The sequence below is a fragment of the Pseudopodoces humilis genome, chromosome 2, assembly GCF_049639895.1.
Source record: "Pseudopodoces humilis isolate 2021_Gansu_Grassland_sample_001 chromosome 2, ASM4963989v1, whole genome shotgun sequence".
NCBI lineage: Eukaryota > Metazoa > Chordata > Aves > Passeriformes > Paridae > Pseudopodoces > Pseudopodoces humilis.
Genome location: NC_142201.1, coordinates 5,967,989 through 5,990,000, shown reverse-complemented (window position 1 = coordinate 5,990,000; position 22,012 = coordinate 5,967,989). Strand labels below are relative to the sequence as shown.

The 22,012-nt window shown below is 37.5% G+C and overlaps 1 protein-coding gene across 16 annotated transcripts in view; it reads left to right on the top strand.

Annotated features, from left to right (window-relative positions):
• The window catches only part of KDM6A (lysine demethylase 6A), a 149,605-nt gene that overhangs the window by 117,734 nt on the left and 9,859 nt on the right, over positions 1 to 22,012 (top strand). For all 16 annotated transcript variants that reach the window (XM_005526512.3, XM_088051717.1, XM_005526511.3 and 13 more), the window contains 9 exons: positions 10,939 to 11,068; positions 12,545 to 12,650; positions 13,402 to 13,607; positions 16,073 to 16,137; positions 16,238 to 16,312; positions 17,609 to 17,757; positions 18,741 to 18,855; positions 20,395 to 20,582; positions 21,742 to 21,883. In XM_005526512.3, the coding sequence (XP_005526569.2) occupies positions 10,939 to 11,068; positions 12,545 to 12,650; positions 13,402 to 13,607; positions 16,073 to 16,137; positions 16,238 to 16,312; positions 17,609 to 17,757; positions 18,741 to 18,855; positions 20,395 to 20,582; positions 21,742 to 21,883 (1,176 nt within the window). The remainder of the gene's footprint in view (positions 1 to 10,938; positions 11,069 to 12,544; positions 12,651 to 13,401; positions 13,608 to 16,072; positions 16,138 to 16,237; positions 16,313 to 17,608; positions 17,758 to 18,740; positions 18,856 to 20,394; positions 20,583 to 21,741; positions 21,884 to 22,012) is intronic.

The window sequence follows — 22,012 nt, the reverse complement described above, 5'->3', positions numbered from 1 at the left end:
TGTTCATCTCTGGTGCATGTGCTAGCAGGGAGCCTGTCAGGTAGTCATTAGCTTTGCAAATTCACATTTTGTGCTTGCTGCTTGCAGCCTTCTCTATGTAAAATATCTCAAAGTCCTCAGATTTTCTTGGTAGTCTCTGGGGGGATTTGCCTGCTTTCTTACAAAGAATTTATTCAAAATCCAAACAAGCTGAGAAATTCAAATGACCATTTAGTAGAGCACTGTAATTTCTGTACCTTTACAGTTGTCACTGTGTTTGAAAATGTTACCTAAGATGCCTTTAAAGTTTACAGAAGTCCTTTTAATCCTAAGCATATTGTTATTGAATGTTTTGGACTGTTCTCTGCTGTTTTCCATCCTGAACTGTGTTTGCAATTCTTTTAGTTGAAATGTTATTTGTATTTTTCTCTGTTAGGATTCTTGCTGGAATTTTTATCACCTCAATATATTTTACTCCAAAACATTCTATTTAGAATGTATGTTTGCTATATTTTATATAGCAAATATGGTGGTTTCGAGCATTACTCTTTTTGATATTAAAAAAATAATATAAAAGCATGTTTATATCATTCTACAAAAAAACCCCTACATCTGTTACTGTGATTGAGAGCTCATAGTTCCTAATGTTGTGGGATTTGATGAGTAATACTGATCCATGATGTAGCAGTCTGCTGCTATCTGTTATGAAGATAAATTTCATAAAAAAGAGTAAAAAAAATCTTAAGGGAGCCTGTTTTGTCATCTTTCAAATATTAAGTCTTACTGTAATGTTCACTTCCAAGTGACATTGCTACATTCATAAAAATTAACAGCTGACCAGCTTTTTTCTTCTTTTTTTTTTTTTTTTTTTTAAATTGGGATCATGGATGTGTTTTTTCTAGTAGAAGTATGAAAATGAAAATAACTTCAGTATATGGTGTTAGGATGAGTGCATTGCAAATAGGTATAATATAAACTGTTAGAGACTTTTATTTTTTCTTGAGTTTTAGCTGATTTGCCTGCAAAATTGGAATGTAGCTTTCTTGAGAGAGTAATGGGAAGTGTTTCACTCTAGTGAAATGTTGCATTTTGATGTGTTTAGTGTGCTGTTGTAGGAGAGATCTGCAGTGAGTGTTCGGTCGCAAAACATTTATCATTTTAGCTACAAAGTCTGTAAACCAGCAAGTCCTTGTGTTTGTGCTCTTTGACGGAGGTGTAGTGTTAATTTCCAAGATACAAGAAGGCTTGTAAAGGTGTTTCACTTGGCTTTTTACAGCCAGTACCAGGCTCGCATAATCGTAATTTTTCAAGGGAGGTAAACTGATACTTTGTCCCGTGTAGTTTGCAGACAGCTCAAAAGCTGTTAGATGTGCTTTTTTTTTCCTTTCTTTCATACGGAGTAGAGATTGAGAGCTCCCTCTTCAGCCTCTCTGCACCTTCATTCAGCAAGGCAGAGGACTTAGAAGCTGGATGAGAGGGAAGGGTGGGCAGTGGGAAAAGAGGAGAGACTTGGGGTTTTTTTTAGCAACTCTGAGGTCAATTAATGCATCAGTCTGGACTATATTTACAGGTTTAGAGACAGGATTTCTTCTAGGCGAGCAATGCTTTCTGGAAACTCTGCATATGTCTGCTAATAATAGCAAGAGATTCTGAGAAACACAGTAACCCACCTGTGCTAGAGCTGGTTACCTGTTACTTCATACTAATAAACATTATAAATCTGTATATAAATACTTCATAATGTATTGATAGTGAGGGGTTTTTCCCTGCCATTCTAATATGTCTGACAGCTTATATTCATAAAGTTGAAGACAGGGATTTCTCAGGCTTTTACTGAGTAACTGATTAGCCCTTGCTTTAAGATGTGCAGGCATACACATGACAGCTCTGGAGCAGAATTTTGGGCAGAGCATCCTTCTTACAGCTGTTGTGAGCTGGTTTATGTCATGACTGACATAAAAAAAAGTGTCTGTGAGGGAGAATTTCAAAAGATAATCTGCTGAAAGGCCTGCTACTTTGACAAAAAAGCCACAATTTACACATAGTAAAATGGAAGATGTTTACATGCCAATATATCAGATATTATGAGCTTCAATATTGCATGTTGACCTCTTTTTTTAGTACAGTTTAAGGCAATGCAAAAACAAAGACTTGAAAGTACTTCCCATGAGACTGATTATATTTGGGTGCAGTCTCTGCAAGTGTTATCTTGAGGTTCGAATATGAATTTGTGATCAAAAGTGTTGGTTTTTAGAATTACTGTAAAAATTACAGAGAAGCTACCCACAGAAGAAAACAGGAAAATAATGCATTTTTTTTCCTTAAAAAAAAAAAACAAACAACAACAAACAAACCCTAAATTGCAACAGATAAAACGACCAGACAAGACCCCAGACACCTGTGTTGAGTGAACTTAATGCACAGGGAGAGAGGGGAGTTGTCCTGTACACTACAGTGGTCCTTAAATATATTCATCTTTGTCAGTTGTTACATACATACCCTTATTTTATTTGCTATGTTCAGAAAGACATTCTGGTTTCATCTCTAATATGGATAATTATATTCTGTTATCTTCTGGCATATTCTTCTTGCTATCTGACAATAGTCACTTGATACAATCTGTTGCCCTGTTGTCTTGAATGGTATTCTTTAGGCAAAAATAGACATTTTGACAGGTAGGAACAGGTGGATGTAACTTGGATTTTTTTATAGCTGGAGCACTAGATTAATCATTTTTATTTTCTTCCTCATTATTCTGCATTTGGCTCTGTTTACTATATGCTTGCTTCAAAACCAGGGTGTTTATATTCATTGTAAATCACATTGAAGTCCTCAAAAGTCTGTTTGTTAATTTTTTTTTTCTTCAGATGCTTTCAGATTTAAAAAAATTTTCAGATTTTGTCTAAGAGGAGCCATTTCTTGCATCTTTCAGACCCTACAGGTTTATTTGTGCTTAGAGCATAAAAGACCTGGAATTAGTAGCAGTTTGGGATTAAGTAATGCAGAGAGGTGATTCACAAGGTAACTACAATTGACCTACTGCAGGAGAGTGAACTGCAGGATAATGAAGTTCTTCATCTCACAGGAGAGAAAGCAACATGGTAATGCTCACCACCAAAAAGTGACCTGTTAATGTTCCAAGGGTTTTGTGTGTTGCTTAAGAGCAAAGGAGCATCAGAAGTATGGAAATTTGGTGTTTTTTTAAAGTGAAAGCAATTTATTAGAACAGGCATTCGGAAGTCTTGCATTACAATAAAATAAAATCAGAATTAGTTAGACAAAAATAAATGCTAAAAGACTGTCATTTTGTATTACATAAACAAGTATTGTCTTAATAAAAGCTGCTCAAGTAAAGCCATTAGGTGAAAGGAGATGCTTTGTATCATGAAATGCAAAACACATGCCAAAGAGAAAACTCCGTCTGAGTCTTCTTTATTACGTGTGAATAGGTTGTCTGCTCTGTAGAAACAGACTTGGTAAATGCTTTGTTTTGCCAAAGACTAAAGTGAGCTCTTAAGTAGGGCAAGATAATTGCGGAGGCTGAAAAGTTTCTTTATATCCATCTTCCTTGGTGCGAATGTTGAGGAAATATTTAACAGAGCCCCATTCTGTTGGTGGGGTGAAATGAGGTTGTTGAGGAGGCTGAGAAGGGGTCAGACATAGGGTGCTGGCACAGCAATTGATACTTGTACAAGGAACTTCGCTTGAAGGGCCAGACAATGTCACTGAAAAGCCACAAGGAATTGAGAAATGCAGGAGCTGAGCTATTGACTCAGATATGCAAATCTCATTAAGATGCTGCTCTGGAGAACAGTAGGGTGGCTCATCTTGTTAAACTGCTGCAGGAGTGTAGGGATGAAAAGGAATCGAGGAGGTGATTCTGGGAAGTGTGATTTGGTTAGTCTTCCCTACCAATAAAACTGGTCACAACAGTAAATTTTAAGGTGGTTATAAACCAACTAAATTATGTTTGGTAAACTGTTTACATAGTAAAGTAAAATTCTTTAAGCCTCTGAGCAAATTAACAGATAAGAGTGCACTATTTATCCTTCCTGAGATGCCTAGAGAAAATCTCCTGTAAGATCATTTAAAAAAAAAAACAGCAACAACAAGACAACGGAAAACCAACACAACCCCAAGTAATTTCTAAGCATAAATGAAAACCATGTAATTAAAAGAAGAAAATATGCGAAAAATAACTGCCCTGAGTTTGTTATTAGAAAAGCCGATTTTTAATAGGGGGAAAAGAGACCAGTGTGCTTCTTGGTCTGGTTGTGTATCAGGTTTCCTTAAAGAGACTGTTATCAAAAGCTCCTTCCTGTGCTCTTAGCAATGTAAGTATCTTTTCCCTATGAGCAATCTTTCTGAAAGGAGAATTAATGAAACATTATCACAAGACTTGAGATTTAACACTCGAGGTGTTTATTTCTACTGAAGTGAAACCAGCTGATTTCTCACTCAGCGTTTCAGCTGGTGCATCTAATTAACATCCCAGAGTAGGGATAAAAGCCCAGTATCCATCTCAGTTAAGAGAGTACCAGTTATCCTTTCTAAAACTGATCTGTTTATTTGAAGCAGTGTAGAAAAGTTCCTGAGTTGACTTACATTGTTTCTCATAAAAGAAGTAAGAAATGTCTTGGTTATTTTTTTTTCCTCATTATTTATTAAAGTTTGTTCACAGCCTTGAAAGAACAGGCAAAGGGCCCAAACAAAACTTAGAGGTAGGAGGTCCTCAGACAGTTCTGAAGAGCCCAGCTGGGTAACTGGGCAACTTTGTGTGAGCTGGAAGTTGTCCATGTCATTTTTATGGTGATAAATGGAAAGACTCATTTGACAACGCTGAAGCATTTCTGAATTTGAAAGCTTTACCAATTTGGCATGAGTGGGGAAGGCAAATGAGAGATGTAAGTTTTACTTGAATGTGTATCCAAAGGGGCTAATAAGGCCTTTTTATAGTTTTTTGCTTGGTGTTCAAAGAGGGAAAATACAGGGCAATCCATAGAGAAAAGTGGCAGACCAGGAGAGATGAGCTGCATCTCAAGAGGCCTTGTAAAATGATAAAAATATGGGCAAGCAGAGGAATTTTTCCATGGAAAGGGTGATAAGACATTGGAATGGGCTGCCCAGGGAGATGGTGGTGTCACCGTCCCTGGAGCTGTTCAGGGAACAATTGAAGGTGGCAAGTGGTGCCATGGTCAAGGTGACAAAGTGGTGTTTGGTCGGAGGTTGGACTCCATGAAGAGACACAGAGGTCTTTTCCAACCTTAATGATTTGATGATTCTGTGAAGGTGGTCTGAGCTAAATGGACTGGAGGAGGGTCTGATAAATGGCCAGCATTTACTCAAGGGCAGTAAATCCATTTCCTGAGGAGGAGTGGGAAGGGCAGTGCAGAAGCTGAAGTGGTCAGACTTCTGGCTTTGAGGGCTCTGTTGGAGCCTGGGGCAGAAGAAAATTCTTCTGTCCTTATTGAAGGTGCTGCTCCCTGAGCCTGCTCTGGGAAGTCAGTGAGTCACTAGTGTGAGAGCTCTGTGACTCTTTTTTGAGGGGAAGTACTTTGTGGAGGTAAGACCTGGATTAAATTAGTGTTTTCTTCTTAAAAACAACAAAAGCAATTATTGTTTTATTGGGAATTTTATTTACAAACAAAAGGCTTTTTTGATTTCAAGACAGAACTGCTCAGTTCCTTTAAGGGCGCGTTGTGTCTGGCAAGTGAACTTCATCTTAGCAAAAGTTCTACGAATAACATTTGAAATACTGTGATTTCACAAGCTAAACACTGCTTAGAATAAGAGATTCTATTTGTTCAAAAGGCAAATACCGAACTCTGAAGATAGGAAGCAGAATTATCCCAGAATTATCTGTGAGTAAAAAAAAACAAAAACAAAAAACCATGGGAAAATTTACAGTTCAGAGGGAAAGGCAAGTATATGAAAAAGTTTGGTGCCGCTTGTTATAATGCTTTTTTGTATGTAAGTCATTGATGTGATTGTTTGTCTTACAGCCTCAGAGCAAGGTGATTAGCAAATGAAATAGAGAGGAAAGATGTAAAAGTCATTAAGGAAAAAAAAAGAACATTATTTCTTACATAACATGTAATTAACCTATGAAATTCACTGCCAACCTGTACTATTGAGGTCAAAACCAGAACAGAATTCAAAAATAATTAGAAATACATTTGCATAATGAGAAAATCCACAGTTCTATTGTAGGTTTTTCTGTAGTTTCACGAAAGATCTCTGGGAGTATTGCCAGCTAGGACCTGGTTGTGAAAGGCTAGGGTAGAGAACTGCATGATAAACAGGTTGTGTAATTATCTGGCATTACTTGCATTTAAGCATAATGTGTAAGCTTGACTTGACTTCTTTATATTCCCTTTGAGAGCTCGTCTCTATCCCCTGGCTACAGAAGGAGCTTGGGGAGGGGAAGCTCGGGGAGCTAAGCTGGGTGTTGTGTGTAACCACCTCCTTCCCAGGCTGCTAGGGATTGACAGGCGTTTTTCTGTGGTTTTGTAATAACTCGCAGTAAGAAAGCAACTGATTGTATCTGCTAATTGTGAAGGGTGGGTGTTTGTGGTTTGAACCAGGAGTGCTGTGCAGCCCAGTGCTTCAGCTGATTCCTTCTGCAGGCACGTTTTGAAAATGTCTTGTTCCTTCCTCTTTGTAGATAAATTAATTCTGATAGAATTGAGATAAAGTATCAAATAAATCCATAGTTCCTTGTGTTCATTTTAAATGTGATTTTTATTGGGGGAAGAGAGGGTATTAATTTTGTTCTTCTGAATAACTGTAATCTCTTGAGAAGTAAAACCTAGTTAATTCTCATATAGCTAATCCTCAAATAATAATTCACTTACACTGACTTCACAACAAAAATAACTGCTTTAGCACAAATGCTTGTAACTTACTCTGTTTTGACCTGTAAATTGTACCTAAAATTCAAATGTGTAGATAACTGGAAGTTGTTTAGGAACTTTTCATTATCACAAAAAAGTCATTATCTCCTGAATAGAAACAAAAAGGGGAAATATATTTTTAAAGTATTGAAGCTAAGAATTCTAAAAACACAGAAATGATGTTTGGAAGAGGAAAACCTGTAGACAAAAACAAAAAAGAATAAAAAAAAATAATGCCTGCACAGAAGTATTAGCATGCTCAGTAAGACAAGAGTGTTCAGTAAATATTTTTGTTCTGTGCTTGGGAAAAAGGCAGATAAAATGTTCACATCATGGAATATACTCTATTTTCAAGGAGAAGGTTAAACAGCAGTTACACTTAAATTTGGCATTTTTAAGTCAGAGGCCCAGATAACATACATCTGTGAACTCTGAAAGAGCAAGCCAAAGAACTGTTTATAATTCATATAGATTTTTTTTTAATAGTTCTTGGAAAACAGGAAAAGTTCCAGAGGACTTGAAGAGTACACTTCCTGAGAAATAGACATAATTCTTTCATTCTGTGACCTAAGGGTTGAATGAAATAATAAAAATACTGAGGTGATTAATTTAATAAATGTAAAGAATTATAATTATTGATAAATGATTCTTGGTTCTGGGAAAATAAGTTTCATCCTGCTAACTTGAATGTGTTTTGAGGTGGAGTTTTTATTTTAAAATAGAAGTAAAACGAGCATAGCTGTGTAACACAGCTTTAAATCTGCATTACACTTTTTTTTTTTTTTTGGTCAGGTGGGATGGTGCAGAATTAATCCTGTACCTAAAATGTGTCTGGCAAGTGCTTGATAAGTGTTTTGTGGGTTGCTGTTGAAACTGTGTCACACCTGGGCTTCTGGTCAGCTGTGAGGAAATGTAAGACTGAAGGCTGTAAACTGTCTCTTAAAAGCTGTGGGAATGTATCCTAGAAAACAGTAAACCATAATTAAAAGAGGTGTTCTAATGAATGTGCTGACTGCTTATTCAAGAGATCCCATGACTATATTAAAAAATCAAAAGCAACCAGTGACAGGACAGGAGGCCATGGTCTTAAGCTGTGTCAGGGGAGGTTTAGGTTGGACATCGGGAGGAGTTTCTTCCCAGAAAGGCTGGTTAGACATCGGAGTGGGCTGCTCAGGGGGGCGGTGCAGTCACCATCCCTGGAGGTGTTCAAGGAAAACTGGACGTGGCACTCAGGACCATGCTCTGGGTGACATGGAGGTGACTGGTCATGGATTGGACTCAGTGATCCCAGAGGTCTTTTCAAGCTTAAATAATTGAGTGATTTTTGTGAAGTTAAGGCACCAGTTTCATCCTCAGTGGTTGATGTTCTCCTGAGCACGGCAATTTGAGTTCGGTCCTCAGGGCAAAGCGCTCCCATGAGTTGTTGCTTTCACCCCTGGAGCGATTTGCAGTGGCCCGGGTGCTGCGGCTGTGGCTCGGGACAGGCTGCACATCTCTGAGCACCCCTGCCCTGCCCCTCTGAGCCTGACAGCTGCTCCTGCCCTCTCTTCCCACTGTGGGAATGAAGGGTGTTGTCTGTGCACAGTCCACAACGAGTCAGTTTCTTGTGGAAGTCAACCTAAATGAATGAAGCTTGTCCTTCTCTTCATTCCTTCATCAAAGATGACTGGGTATCCAGTTTCTTTTGGGGGGATAAATCAGGCTTGTTCTGTCTTGAGCAGTGCATTCGTTGACTCTTTCAGCATTTCACTATGAAATCCTCCACAAAAACTGCATTTTTGAAACTGAGATATGTGTGATTTTCGGCACAGTTGCTGTGGTCAAAAAGGGTCTTTCACTTGCCTTGCGCTGGCTGTAGTTCCGTATTTCCGAAAGTGGAGAGGCTGGCAGTGGATACTCACACCGTGGTAGCAAATATTTTTAGTATTTCTGTAGTGTTTTTATCATTTCTATTGCTCTGTTTGGCACACTAACAATTACAGAATTATTCTTTAATAGCTCTCTTGCCTTGTTATTAATAGTAAGATACTCTGATTCATAGGTAAAAAAAGATGATAGGAAAAAAATTATGATAGAGTGAAGCTGGTCTGTTAAAGATAACTTTAAATACTCTGCCCATCTGTTTCCTGTACCAATTAAATTATGAATGTTTTGCTATCTCAGCTTTGCTTTTCTTTGTCCATTTTCCTCTTAAAATTTCACATTGAGTTTTAGTAACTTAATAGGAAATAATAGCATGGAATTGCTAATACCAGCTTCAGGTGCTGGGTTTATGAGATATCTTTGTTCATCTGATCTTTTCCCTTGTGCTGTTTCTTTCCCATTCTCTGCCTTTTCAGACCTGCGGTTTCACCAAGTGTACAGAAGTTTCTCCTCTCTCTGTTGTCCCCCTTCCATGAAACCCCCATGTGCTCTGGCTTTACTGAGCTTTCACTGTGATTGCCTTGCTGTGACTGCAGCAGCTCAAGTCCTGTTAGTTCTGAATAATGTCCCTTTTTTTCATTTTTTCTCATTTTTCTTGACTTAGACATTTCCTGAGAACTGTTTATCAATGCAAACTGAATTTGATCAAAGTTCTCCGTTATATTTCATACTACGCATTTGTTTTTCTTGGTTTTATTTCCCTGTTTGGAAATGCAGAGGTTATAGTAACGTCTGGTACCCGCTGTTAGGATTCTAGTTTCACTTTGCATAGATGGTCTGAATCTCAGGTTCATGCAGCTGTGGTCAATAAATTTTTGTGTGGTGATGATTTTACATTGCCTAGTTATTTTTGGGTTCTTTTTTTGTTGGCTTTTTTTTGTGTATGTGGGGACAATGAAGCCGTTGCAGTAACTACATCAGACATTAAGTGCTGTTTTGCCAAGTTGGATGATGACTAATCAAGCTTCCGCATCACTCTTTCACTTTCTTGGAAGCAAAATTCTGGCATTGGGCTCACCTAGCACAAGGAGTGAGCTGTGTGACAGGTGTGCTTTGGGGTGTGAGTGATGTTTTACCCATTTTGTTTAAAGTGTTTCTCATGTCAGTCTGTCTGATTTGAAGCCCCTAGTCCATCTTACAGGTTCTGCAAGCTCGATTTGAAGCAGTGATCTCATGATACAGTATCTGGCTGTACCACGTTTCTCAGTTTTAGAAACAAGTTTTTATCACTGGGAGTTTCATCTGATAAAAAAGCCGTGTTTTTTGCTGAAGACTGTTATAAAAAATGAAAAAAAATCGGTACCCAGTGAATTTTATGAAGATCTATGACTAAATTACACATTAGAAGCATCCTGTTTTGTGGGATGTAACAACAGTGAATCAAAGGAGGTTGGAAGAAGGATTTGAACAGTGTTTAGTGGGAAGAATTTTGAAGTAGTTGAGTAATTTTTAACAAGAATGTAAGAGATGGTTTTATCAGTACAGTCCCAGTGATGGTGACTGAGTATTGACTACAGGCTAAGCTCAGAATGGAGACTTTTCAGGTCATCCATTATAGGAAGAGTTACACATCCAGTGGGTCCTGGAGTCACACACACGGGCTGACACAACAGCTCACTGCGGGTGGGGCCTCTCCCTTGCTCCTCCAAAAAATGGATTATGCAGCAGTGGCACCTTCTGCTTCAAAATGTGTAAGGCAGGGAGGGGTAGCTGTGGTTCAGTTCAGTAGCTGTAGTTGGACTTCGTGACTCAGCAGTTTTTTGGCTGAGGTATTTTCTGACTTCTGCTCTATTACCTCAGCTCCTGTGGAATGATCGTCCACCTGCCAAGGTTCTTGTCCATTTCCAGTTGAAACTTTTTCCTGTTAAATTTTATCAAATGTGTCATGCTTGCTTTTATTTAAAATGGCTGTATTTTTAACTAATAGTGGTGATGTTGCAGATTCAGCAGACAAAGTGGGAATAAGATTGAATAATACCAAATTATGCACAGAAAATTCTTGATTAAAATATATGAGCTTTATTTGCATCTTAAATTATGGTTTCTCCTTACACAACGTTATTTTGCATAAGAGATTATTACACTAATACGCATTTATTTTATTTGTCAAGTATTGACAGAGACAGCTCTTGTTTCCTTTTAGGAATCTGGGTAAAAATGGCTTATCTAACAGTAGTATTCTATTGGATAAATGCCCACCTCCACGACCACCGCCTCCACCGTACCCTCCCTTGCCAAAGGACAAGCTGAATCCACCTACACCTAGTATTTATGTAAGTAAATCTAGTGGCAGAAGTACATTGCTGCCTGTCTTTTGTAATTGTTTGGATATCTGAATTACATAACATAATTATTTTAAAGATGCTCTCTTCATCACTGAGTCCTAATTACGGTGCTTTCCAAACTGGAATATAAGCAGGAGAAATGCTAACCTTAAAGATTTTGAGACATAGTTTGAGTCTTAAAGGGCATAAAAATTAAGAATTGGAGTAAACAAAAGGAAAAATACTTCAGATTTTTTATGTTTAATACTCAAATGTTGGCAGAATAAGCAAAACTGTTCATTATATGCAATGCACAGTATTTCAGAAATGTATGTACAATTTTTTGCAAGTGACAGCTTATGTATAAATGAGTGAGTAATTAAACTCCCATAACAATCTGCTTCAAAACATAGTGAAGAAAAATGAATAAAAGTTGGGGTGATGTTAGGAACAAAATGTCACCAGGAAAAGGCAGGGTTTAGTTGAGTAGTATTTTCTTATGCAAGCATTACAACTTTTGTTCTCCAAATGAAGTTTCATAATAGCTTTATTGAGCTAACTTCCTTAGTAATAGAAGAATAAATTACAGGATATCCACTTCCTTAATAGCAGAAAAATAAATTACAGTATGTCCATACAGGCGGTGTGAAAAGCTCGAGTTGGCTTTGGTCACCTCAGTCTGGGGACCAGAGGATGCTGGCACTTGGGTGGGTCTGAGTGTGCTGAGAGCTGGGTTAGGCTGCATACAATAGTCCCTCCAGATGTTTTCCAGGTGTTGCACCTGAACTCATCTGCCTTAATAGAAGTCCATCCCAGCTTTGTTGAGTCCTCACAAAGCTGGAAAGTCACCATGCTGTCACAGGCTGTGTGGCTGTGCTGCTGTTTGGGAACTCTGTGTTTTGTTTATTGCTAGAAATGCCTTCAGCTTTCTAAAGCGTTCATAGCAGTTAAAAAAAAAATAATAAATCAAGAGGCTATAGCATAAAATTGAGGTTATAGGTGCAGAGAAGCATAAGAAAACCAAATCAAACTTCCTGGTTAACGTGAGATACATCTTTTAATGAGAGTAGTCCTTTAATTATACTGTTTCTTGTATACATTGTCTGTAAAATTAGCACTTTTTTACTTCTGAAAAGAAACTGTATTGCTCTTCAGAGAATTCTGTAGATTTAGGGAATGAACAAGACTACTGTCAGATAAAGAAATTAAGTTCAGGAAACCTGAGTTGCAAAGCTGAAGCAACCTGGGAATAATTCATGCCAAGAAACAAATTACAGTAACAAATTAATTTCAGGAGTGAACCCAGCATTTACCATAGAAAGAATTGTATGGTGTAGCTGTTCATTCCCCACAGTGCAGGGAAATGCAGAAAATTCCTTCCTGTTTTCTTTCTGTTATTTCTCTTTTGTTTTACTATTCTTTCTTGTTTTACAAATAAGGAATCTAGATTGATCTGACATCTAATATTCCATTATAATTTTGCAGTTGGAAAATAAACGAGATGCTTTCTTTCCACCTTTACATCAATTTTGTACAAATCCAAACAACCCTGTTACTGTAATACGTGGCCTTGCTGGAGCGCTTAAATTAGGTAAATTTACCTTTTTTGTTTTACTTTTTATTTGGTTTTTTTTTTACTTTGGGGAGAAATTAATGTTTTTTAAAGAGTAGTCTCTCAGTTCTTAGAAGTGGATATTTTATTTCTATAATACTGCTTTACCTGTATATTCCAAGTCGTTAGGGTAATTTGTCATTTCTCAGTTTGCTGTTGTTTCTAACCTTGGTCATGTCAAAGAAAACCCCACCAGAAATACAGCAGATTTTGGAGCATGGAGACAGGCTGAGCTGTGGATATGGAACTTTGCAGCCAGACATTTTTCTATAAAAAACTGGATGCATGTTTTAGTGTTTAGATCTAACGATCTGTAATTTGACCGTGTGCAATGTTTTGAAGTCTCTAGATAGATAAACCATCACTGCTGGTAGGAAATGTGTTTTATGATGGAAGTGCATTCATAAAGCTCTGCTCTGAAAAATACTTTCTTGGTAATAGATTTGAACATTGTTTGCGGGTTTGTTTAGCCAAGGCATGTAAAATGTTTCTTTCAAAATAGTCCATAGCTGCCAAGTTGTTCTGGTTTTGGGTTTTTTTTCTAATTTTCTACTGGATGTCTAGAGAAAAGGTTTTTGGGGTCAGTAATTAACATTCAGGTGGGCAGTGTCATGAAGACTAAGGGGTTAAAACTATTTTAGACTAAACCTTCTGATAACTTCAGGCATTTTACCAAATTTTTTTCTATTCTATTTTACCTTAATTTATTAATTTTATTGCTGTTAATTAGATCTAGGACTCTTCTCTACTAAGACATTGGTAGAAGCGAATAATGAACACATAGTAGAAGTAAGGACACAACTACTGCAGCCAGCAGATGAAAACTGGGACCCCACTGGAACAAAGAAAATCTGGCGTTGTGAAAGCAGTAGATCTCATACAACAATTGCTAAATATGCACAGTACCAGGCCTCCTCATTCCAGGAGTCTTTAAGGGTAAGTTAATTGCTACTGTTCGAGACTGCATACTGACTCTGGAGCCAGTTAATAATGGCTGCTGAAAAAAGCAGAAACTGCTAAGGAAAAAGAGGTGTTTCCATTAGCATGAAGAGCACAGGTAAATTTTAAAAACCTGTTTTAAATAGAGGGTCAAATAGTATATTGTTCTTCCCAAATGCTTAGTGTAAACTTCAGTTTAATAATGTAAAATTCATTGTTATTACGTACTTTAAAAGTTTATTAGTTTAAGCTTTCATATTATAATGTAAAAATTCGCATTAAAATACTTAGGACTCCAGGCTTTTTTACAATTTGGATTACTTCTAATTTCACAAGGTTTGAAATCAGGTTTCTTTGTTCTTCCTACTATCCTGAATTAATTTGGATGTGGCTTATTAGAAGTTTACACTAATACTAGTCTTTTGTTGGGTTTCAGACATAACAATTCCTATTTAGTTTAGAAGTTTTTATGCTTATGTGACAGAGTGAAGTATTAGAAATAATATTTCCCCTTCCTGCCTTGGCAGAGGGGTTGGACTCCATGATCTCCAGAGGTCCCTTCCAACCCTGTTCTCTTACTCTGGGATTCTATGAAATGTGCTTGGTATTTTTAACATTTTTTACTGAAGTTGTGAGCACATTCTTGACACTGGCTATAGGCACTCCTTGGAGGCTTATGTTACCTGGTGTTGCAAAAAGATCAGGCTAAGGTAGAACTAAGACAAAAAGGTAGTTTTGGCCAGTTGTTTGTTAGAAAATAGGGAAAAGGTTAGTGTGGGGAATTGATCATTGCTGTTTTCACTCTCTTTACACAGAAACAGGAATGATTTCAGTAAGAAGGGAAAGATAAATTCTAAATTTAATTTTTGTGCATTAGAGGAAAGGATTAGAAACAAAGAAATCAATTGCTAGTTGAAGAGAACAGAAGGGAATCTAGTCCTAAGGCTTTGAGCTGGTGCAGGATGAAGAAAAGAAAAAGGAATACCATGGGGGGCATGGGAATCTTCTAGAACTTGGGATTTTTCTACCTGTGTAGTGGTGATAAAGTTCAGTAGGATATTGGCTGAAGTTTTCTGGTGGCTGAAGTTTCTGGTGCCCTTTGAGCAGAGGCACCAGTGGTGTGTTCCTGTGTGTCATTCCACAGGCTGGAGGACATTACATCACTGGAACATAATTATCTGTCTGTCTATCTAATCTGTCTATCTATCTATCTATCATCTCATCTCTATATCTCCATTTATCTATTTTTGTTTAAAATTATACATAATTTAGCACATGCCACTGAAAGCCTCAGCTTTGGATTTACACCACAATGTGTCCCATAGGGTGTTCTGATTTTTTTTTTTTCCCCTCACTGTTACAAACTGGTGGTAAAGTGCAATACATAAAATAGCTTTTAAGAGTGATGATTTTAATTTTCCCCCTGGAAATTAGAAAGACACTGTACGTATGTCCTTTGCCTAACACTGCTCTGACCTGTCCTTAGGTGACTTTCCAGTGTTTAAATAAAAGCTTTATTTCTCCTTTCTATAGCCACAGTTCTTTTGGCTTGCCCTAAGTGATCTTTTTTCTTTATTCCTGTAACAACTATTATGTTGCTTTTCTAACATGTCTTGCAGCATTTGATAAATCCATCATCAGTAGGTTCCTTTTTGTTTCTCTTTGTCCTTCATTCAAAGGAAGAATAAGACTTTCTCAGGTACACAGGGCACTTTGAGATTTAACAACAATCCCATTCAAAGCCAGAGATCTTTGGATAGAATCCAGACAGTTCCTTCTTCCTTTTTGTCTCTCTCTTTTTCCTTCTATGTCCATATACTTGCCGAAATAGAAGTCTTTAGAATAGGGTTTTGAGCACAGTCTGCTAAAAAGATCAAATTGCATCATTTAATACTGGTTGGATTTTTTCCACTAGTCATGGTCTCAGCTGCTGCTAGTGCTAAAATAGCATATGGCTATGAAAAATTCAAAAGATTTTATATAATGGATTTTATTAAATTGGTTTTATAAATATTAGTCATCCTAATTTCCTGTCAGAATACCTGGTTGACTTTTAAGGAAGGTAGATGTTCTTATTTGAAAAAGTTAATAGAATTCTTTAATACTGGATTCCAGGTCACTCTCATAATGAAGCAAACCAATATACTCATTTCCAACTTGAATGCAGGCCAGCAGAAATATTTGCAGTATAGACATTTTCTGTTGTCCTGGCCTGAGTGTCATGGAATTTGCAGCCATGAAGAATTTTTTTTTCAATGCATTTGACTACCTTTTCCTATTTTTGCAAGGAAGAAATGTTGACACAAAATCTTAGGCATGGATAGTTCAAATATTGTGTCAGTGTCTTGAAACAAATATACTTACATCTATGTCCATGTTATTCATACCTATATATTTTATATGTTCTTTTGTGTGTGTATATATATATATATGTAAAAACATTTTAAAATTGCATTTTATAGGAGGAAAATGAGAAGAAGAGTCACCACAAGGACCACTCAGATAATGAATCCACATCTTCTGATAAGTAAGTGTGGTGTAACTCTATTAATTCTGTAGTTGGTAATACGTGCTATTTTACATCCTTCCCCTTTCACATTTGCCTGATAAATTTGTTACATTTGCAGCTCTGGGAGGAGGAGAAGAGGACCTTTTAAAACAATCAAGTTTGGGACCAACATTGACCTGTCAGATGACAAGAAGTAAGTTGATTACAGTTTCTCCTGCTCACAGTGGGATTCTACATGATAATAATCCTTCTGGAAATCCAGCATAGTATTCTCAGACATCAGTCAGTCTGTTGATAAATTCCAGTTGCACACCCCATTTCCATAATGAAATGGTTACCTTTGATCTTCAGACTGTTGCTACAAGTCCTCCACATGCTAAAATATCTTTTCAGACTTCCCAGGAGTTTTGGTTTTCCAGAAATGAGTTTAAACATCTATCAGAAACCATTCTTTCTAGTCCTTCTTCTAATCCATTCCCTTTGTTTCATTGTGAGGCTTTAAATTGTTTGCTTACTACTTAATTACTTCTGACAACACCCAAGTTTTTAGTTTTTGCATAGAAATTGTAAGATTAAAGGTTTTTTTTTCTTTTTAGGTTTGTCTGAATTCTTGCTGTTCATGGGGTTTTTTTCCTTTCATTCATACTGTCACCTATTTCCACCTTTTCATAACTTTTGCTTCTTTATCCAGTAACAGGGTTCAAAATATGTAGCAAAGAGACCAGACCAGTGCTTACCTGGGAGTAAGCCATGATACCTCTCAAGAGCCTCAAAAAAAATTGAGTATTATTTAAACTATATATTCTTCTATGAATAGATGAAGGTAGCATAGAAGATACTATAAATACTCTGAAAGCATGTTTTTATTGTCCAGTAATAGTTTAGTTCAATCTCTAGTTAATACATACTTCCATCAAAGATCCAACATGTCTAGGCTATGAGTCCCACCAGCTGCAGTACAAAATTCTGGTCTACTTCAGTCATAAGAAAAGAAGTTTATAGTGTTTGGGGTGCAAGGCCACTTAAGATGGTGACATCTTTTGTGGCAGAGACGTTAAAGGATCAACATGTGCTTAGAGGTTGCTACAGAGTTTTAGATGCTGATGCCATTTTTCTATTTCCATCTGTATATGTAAACTAGTTGATAATTAACTGTCATTCTGAACAAGCCGTTGGGAGAGAGACTTCAAATGAAGCCAAGCATAACTGACCTGAGGCTCGTAGGGAATTGGATTTCGATGCTTGAAATAGTTCTTGTAGGATCCTGGATAGATGTCAGATCTTCTGAGCTGTAGTTTCAACTTTTGCTACAAAATTATGTTCCCTCTCAACTAGCCTGTCAGATCTGTGATTGTATTTGGAAATATTTTAAAATTGAAAGAATAACACAGATACCTGTGCTAACAATTTTTTGAGAATGTTTATGTTTCCCAGACTCTTCTAAGAGTTTCAGGGATTCACAGTTTGTCAATTTGCTATTTTGCTGCAGGTGGAAGTTGCAACTCCATGAACTGACAAAACTTCCTGCTTTTGTACGTGTGGTATCAGCAGGAAATCTTCTAAGCCATGTTGGTCATACCATCCTGGGCATGAACACAGTGCAGCTCTACATGAAGGTTCCAGGAAGCAGGACACCAGGTGAGTATAATCATCATAATTGCATGAAAAATCAGGTTCTACTGTGGGGTGTTGGATTTAACTGCACTGCAGATTTCCTCTATCTTACAGCGTGCCTAAATGTGATAAACATACATATTCAATATTTTTATAGCTCTTAGTTAACTCTGCATGTTCAAAGCACTTATGGTGGAAATTTCTGGATTTCTGCACTGCTAGGGAATTGCCCTTAGTTACTCCTGCATGCAATATAGTGGATTCTTTAAGGAGCAAAATAAAGTTGGGTTTATTTGCATGGACAGTATTTGTATTTTACATACCTTGGAAGCTTTTAGAGGCTTCCCAAGAGGGTCTGGTGCAATCCTAGAAATCAGAGACTTCTACTTTTTTAGATTTTCACTGTCTGAGAATAGGACTCAGTCCTCCATGATGAATCGTGCTGTGTTGGGGCCCTGGACTGGGACTTGAGGAATCTGGACTAAATTTCAGGGTCTGGTTTTTTCTGAAGTAAATCTTCAGAAAATTCCATTAGGGATTATATCTCTGTTTTTCCAGCTGTTTAAAGAAGATAAAATACTGGGTATTTCTACATGAATTTTGAAATCTCTTCCAAAAAGATTTTTGTACTCCTTGTCTGTTCAGTGCCTGAGATCACAAAGTTTTGGACCTGACTAGGACTGTCAGGAGGTAGCATGAAACAAAAAATCTGGGATTTTGAAGTATTTATTTCTACAAGAGGGAGGAACTGCTGAAATATTGGTCAGATCCCCAAGACGGGTAGTGCCAATTTTGTTTTCCACAAACTAGCAAAAGCAGAATTCTCATGTCACTGGTAGCTTAACTGTGTGAAGCATCTAAATAGTGTATGTGTCATACAAAAAATATAAAAATACTGAAACTGTGGTGTAAGTTTTTTTTTTGATAATTGTGTCTTTGTGTTTCATGGCATTGTTTTGAGAGAAAGGCCTTACATAATGTGGTTTTTTTTTTCTCCTTAATTTCAGGTCATCAAGAAAATAACAACTTCTGCTCAGTAAATATAAATATCGGTCCAGGTGACTGTGAATGGTTTGTTGTCCCTGAAAGCTATTGGGGTGTCATGAATGACTTCTGTGAAAAGTAAGCTGGATGTGCTGTTTTTCTCTTTTACCAAATTTTTTTGTGCCTTTCGCAGAGTTGAGGGGAGAAATTACTGAGGGTGTTCTTATTTTTTCCATGTAGCCAGAAAAGTCTTTTAAAAGTAGGTCAAAATGTGAAATCTAGAGTTCATACAAAATACCCATTTGTACAATATACAGAAACTTGGGTTGCCTGTGAAAAAAGCAAAAGCAGAATTCTCTTGTCAGAAGCAAATACAGAGTCACTGGTATTTTGGCATGTTTTCTTGTTACATTTAGAGCTGAAGCTTCATTTGCTCAGACCCCAGGAGGTGTCATGGTAGGCTTTGCTTACACTTACATATCTGTAACTCCCTGAAAAAGCTGAGGTACCCTGAGCATTGGGGAAACTACTCAGCTAGCTCTAAGATTAGGATTTTCTGCTGTGCCTTGTGTAGAGTGGCTTTAAAAACAAACAGAACAGTACTTGTTTGTATGTGCACACATTAAAAAAAAGAGGGAGCATCAGCTGTGTCCCCTAATCATGCCAATACTCAAACAGGAACCTCTGAGATTGATTGTATGGGAGAAGGTTTTTCCTTCCCATCTGAAACTGGATTAAGCTCTTGACTTCAGAACTTTTCGAGAGCTCTGCAAATTCATCTCAGTTTCTCTGTATTTTTGCCTGTCTACTGACATCTGTTCTTATTTCACCCAGCCTTAGAAAGATAAGCCATCTCAAAAATGTCATTTCCACCAATGGTATTGCCATGTCTCTGGCACAACTGGCCTTTTACACACATGTCACTGTCCTGAGGCTGACAGAGAAATGGAGGGTTTGCTAGCCCCACAAAATGTCTGCAGTGCTTCTACAGAGGCACTTGGTTATCTTTGAAAACCGTGCCTTGTAAATAATCCCTCATGGTGCAGTATAAAAGCAGTATAATATTGGGATAAGGATGGGAGAGGAGTGTGGATTTTGCATAACCATAAGGGAAGACTTCATAGCTAGGAAATCCATATGGAGATGTTTTTCCATGCTGCTCAGGAGGGCCAGCATTTCTTGGATGAGAGCACAGACCTATGGATCACTGTTCAAATGTTGCCAAGAGGTTGCTTGTTGTGTGGGCAAGCTGCACACGCAAACACAGACAGTGTGAGTTCATGTTCAGAGCAGAAAACATCCTTGGGAGCTGCTGTACAGAAGATCAGTCAGTGATGAGCAAAGCAGCATTGGCCACCAGTGCCACACTAGATCTGACCAAGGGCTGATTAGCATCAATAAAATACTGGGAAACTTGAAGGAAATAGAACTTAAGTAGTACCTATAAACTTGACTTCACATGGGCAGGTGTTCTAATGTATTGCAGGATGTGAAACAGGGAACTATGATCAGGAATTTTATATATGACATTTTCCTTTCAGCTGCTCTTTGTGGGTCGCTCATTAGCTGCAGAGAAAATTTATAGTGATGGTAATTTTTTACAGATTTCATTGGAGTATCTGCCACTAACATGTCCACTGGTAAATGCTGAAGAATTTATCTTTCCTTTTGTTTCAGGAACAATATGAATTTCCTAATGGGATCTTGGTGGCCAAACTTGGAAGATTTGTATGAAGCCAATGTCCCAGTTTATAGATTCATTCAAAGACCAGGGGATTTGGTGTGGATAAATGCTGGCACTGTTCACTGGGTTCAGGCTATTGGCTGGTGCAACAACATTGCGTGGAACGTTGGCCCTCTCACAGGTGAGTGTGAGCAGTGCCTGTGCTGCGCTATGTGTAGGTAATACTGTGCTGCATATGGCACAGAACCTGCCAGTTCTTACTAACTGGCCATGCTTTACTGGATGAAAAAACCCCAATGGTGCTGTTTTTTTAAAATATGATGTGTTGAAACTTTAAATAATTCCATTGTGAGAGGAAGAGAATGCAGTCTTGGCACTCACGCTTTGAATGGGCTTGTAGAAGTAAAATGTGTGTATTATTTTATGTACTGTCTTCTTAAGCAGTAAGAAGTAAGAACTACTTCTCCCAAATTTGCTCTACCCAGCAAACTGCACTATGGATTTCACACTAATTTAAGGACTGGTCCACTAATATTGGTAGGACAGTGGGTACCTAATAGCTCATTGGTGAGAGCATCAGGAAATGCAGACAGTTGTAAAATCTAGTTCATAAAGGAAACATTAGGTTTCTCAGACCTACTGCTCTAGAATTCTTCAGTTTTGAACCATAGTCTTGGAAGGATTTTTATCTGTGTGGAAGGAAATTCTGCAGCTAAAACAAGAGTCTGTCAAGTGTCTGAAGAGAATGTACTTCCAAAAAAACTTGTTTTCTTAAGTAGTTTAAAATGTCTTTATATGGTGCAGTAGAGTGTATCTCTAGGATTGTGTGATTGACTGATAGACCTCTCATATTCAGTCACAGTAAGTTTTGTAAAACATTTTTAAAAGAAGGGTGGAGTGAGTAGGCTGCTTAATGAAAAAGTCTGACTCACTTTTTCTCTCAAGAAGAGATTATATACCATAGCAGTGTGGAATCATGATAAATAGTGAATAGAGTGAGATGCAGACATTTCAAACCTGCACTTTTTAAAAATCTGTAATATTTGAAAATTTACTGATTAACCATTTTTGAAATACTGCTCCATGTTCAGCAAAGAAATCAAACACTTGTCAGTAACTCGTCTTCACAGGTATTTTTTGCTGCTGTGGTACTGTGTGTTCTTTCAGCATCATAAATACTCTTCTTAAAAGATATTTTAAAGAATAGAAATGTAGCTGGAATGGATGGCTCATTGTGAATGAAATGTAGCTGTAAAAGATACAAATTATTATAAACAGAATGATCATGGTGGATAATTGTTCCTTAGACTGATTGCTTCTGTACCTGTGTGTTTGTGCAGCCTGTCAGTACAAGTTGGCAGTGGAACGGTACGAGTGGAATAAGCTGCAGAGCGTGAAGTCCATAGTGCCCATGGTTCACCTTTCATGGAATATGGCTCGGAATATCAAGGTCTCAGATCCAAAGCTTTTCGAAATGATAAAGTAAGTTTTGTTTATTTGAAGATTGACTGTGCCCTTTCCCTCTTCAAACATAAACCAGTGGTTGATTTATAAATAGTTCTTTGCAAGACTTTCCTGTTCCTGGGAGCCAAACCAAAATTGCTTTAGGTT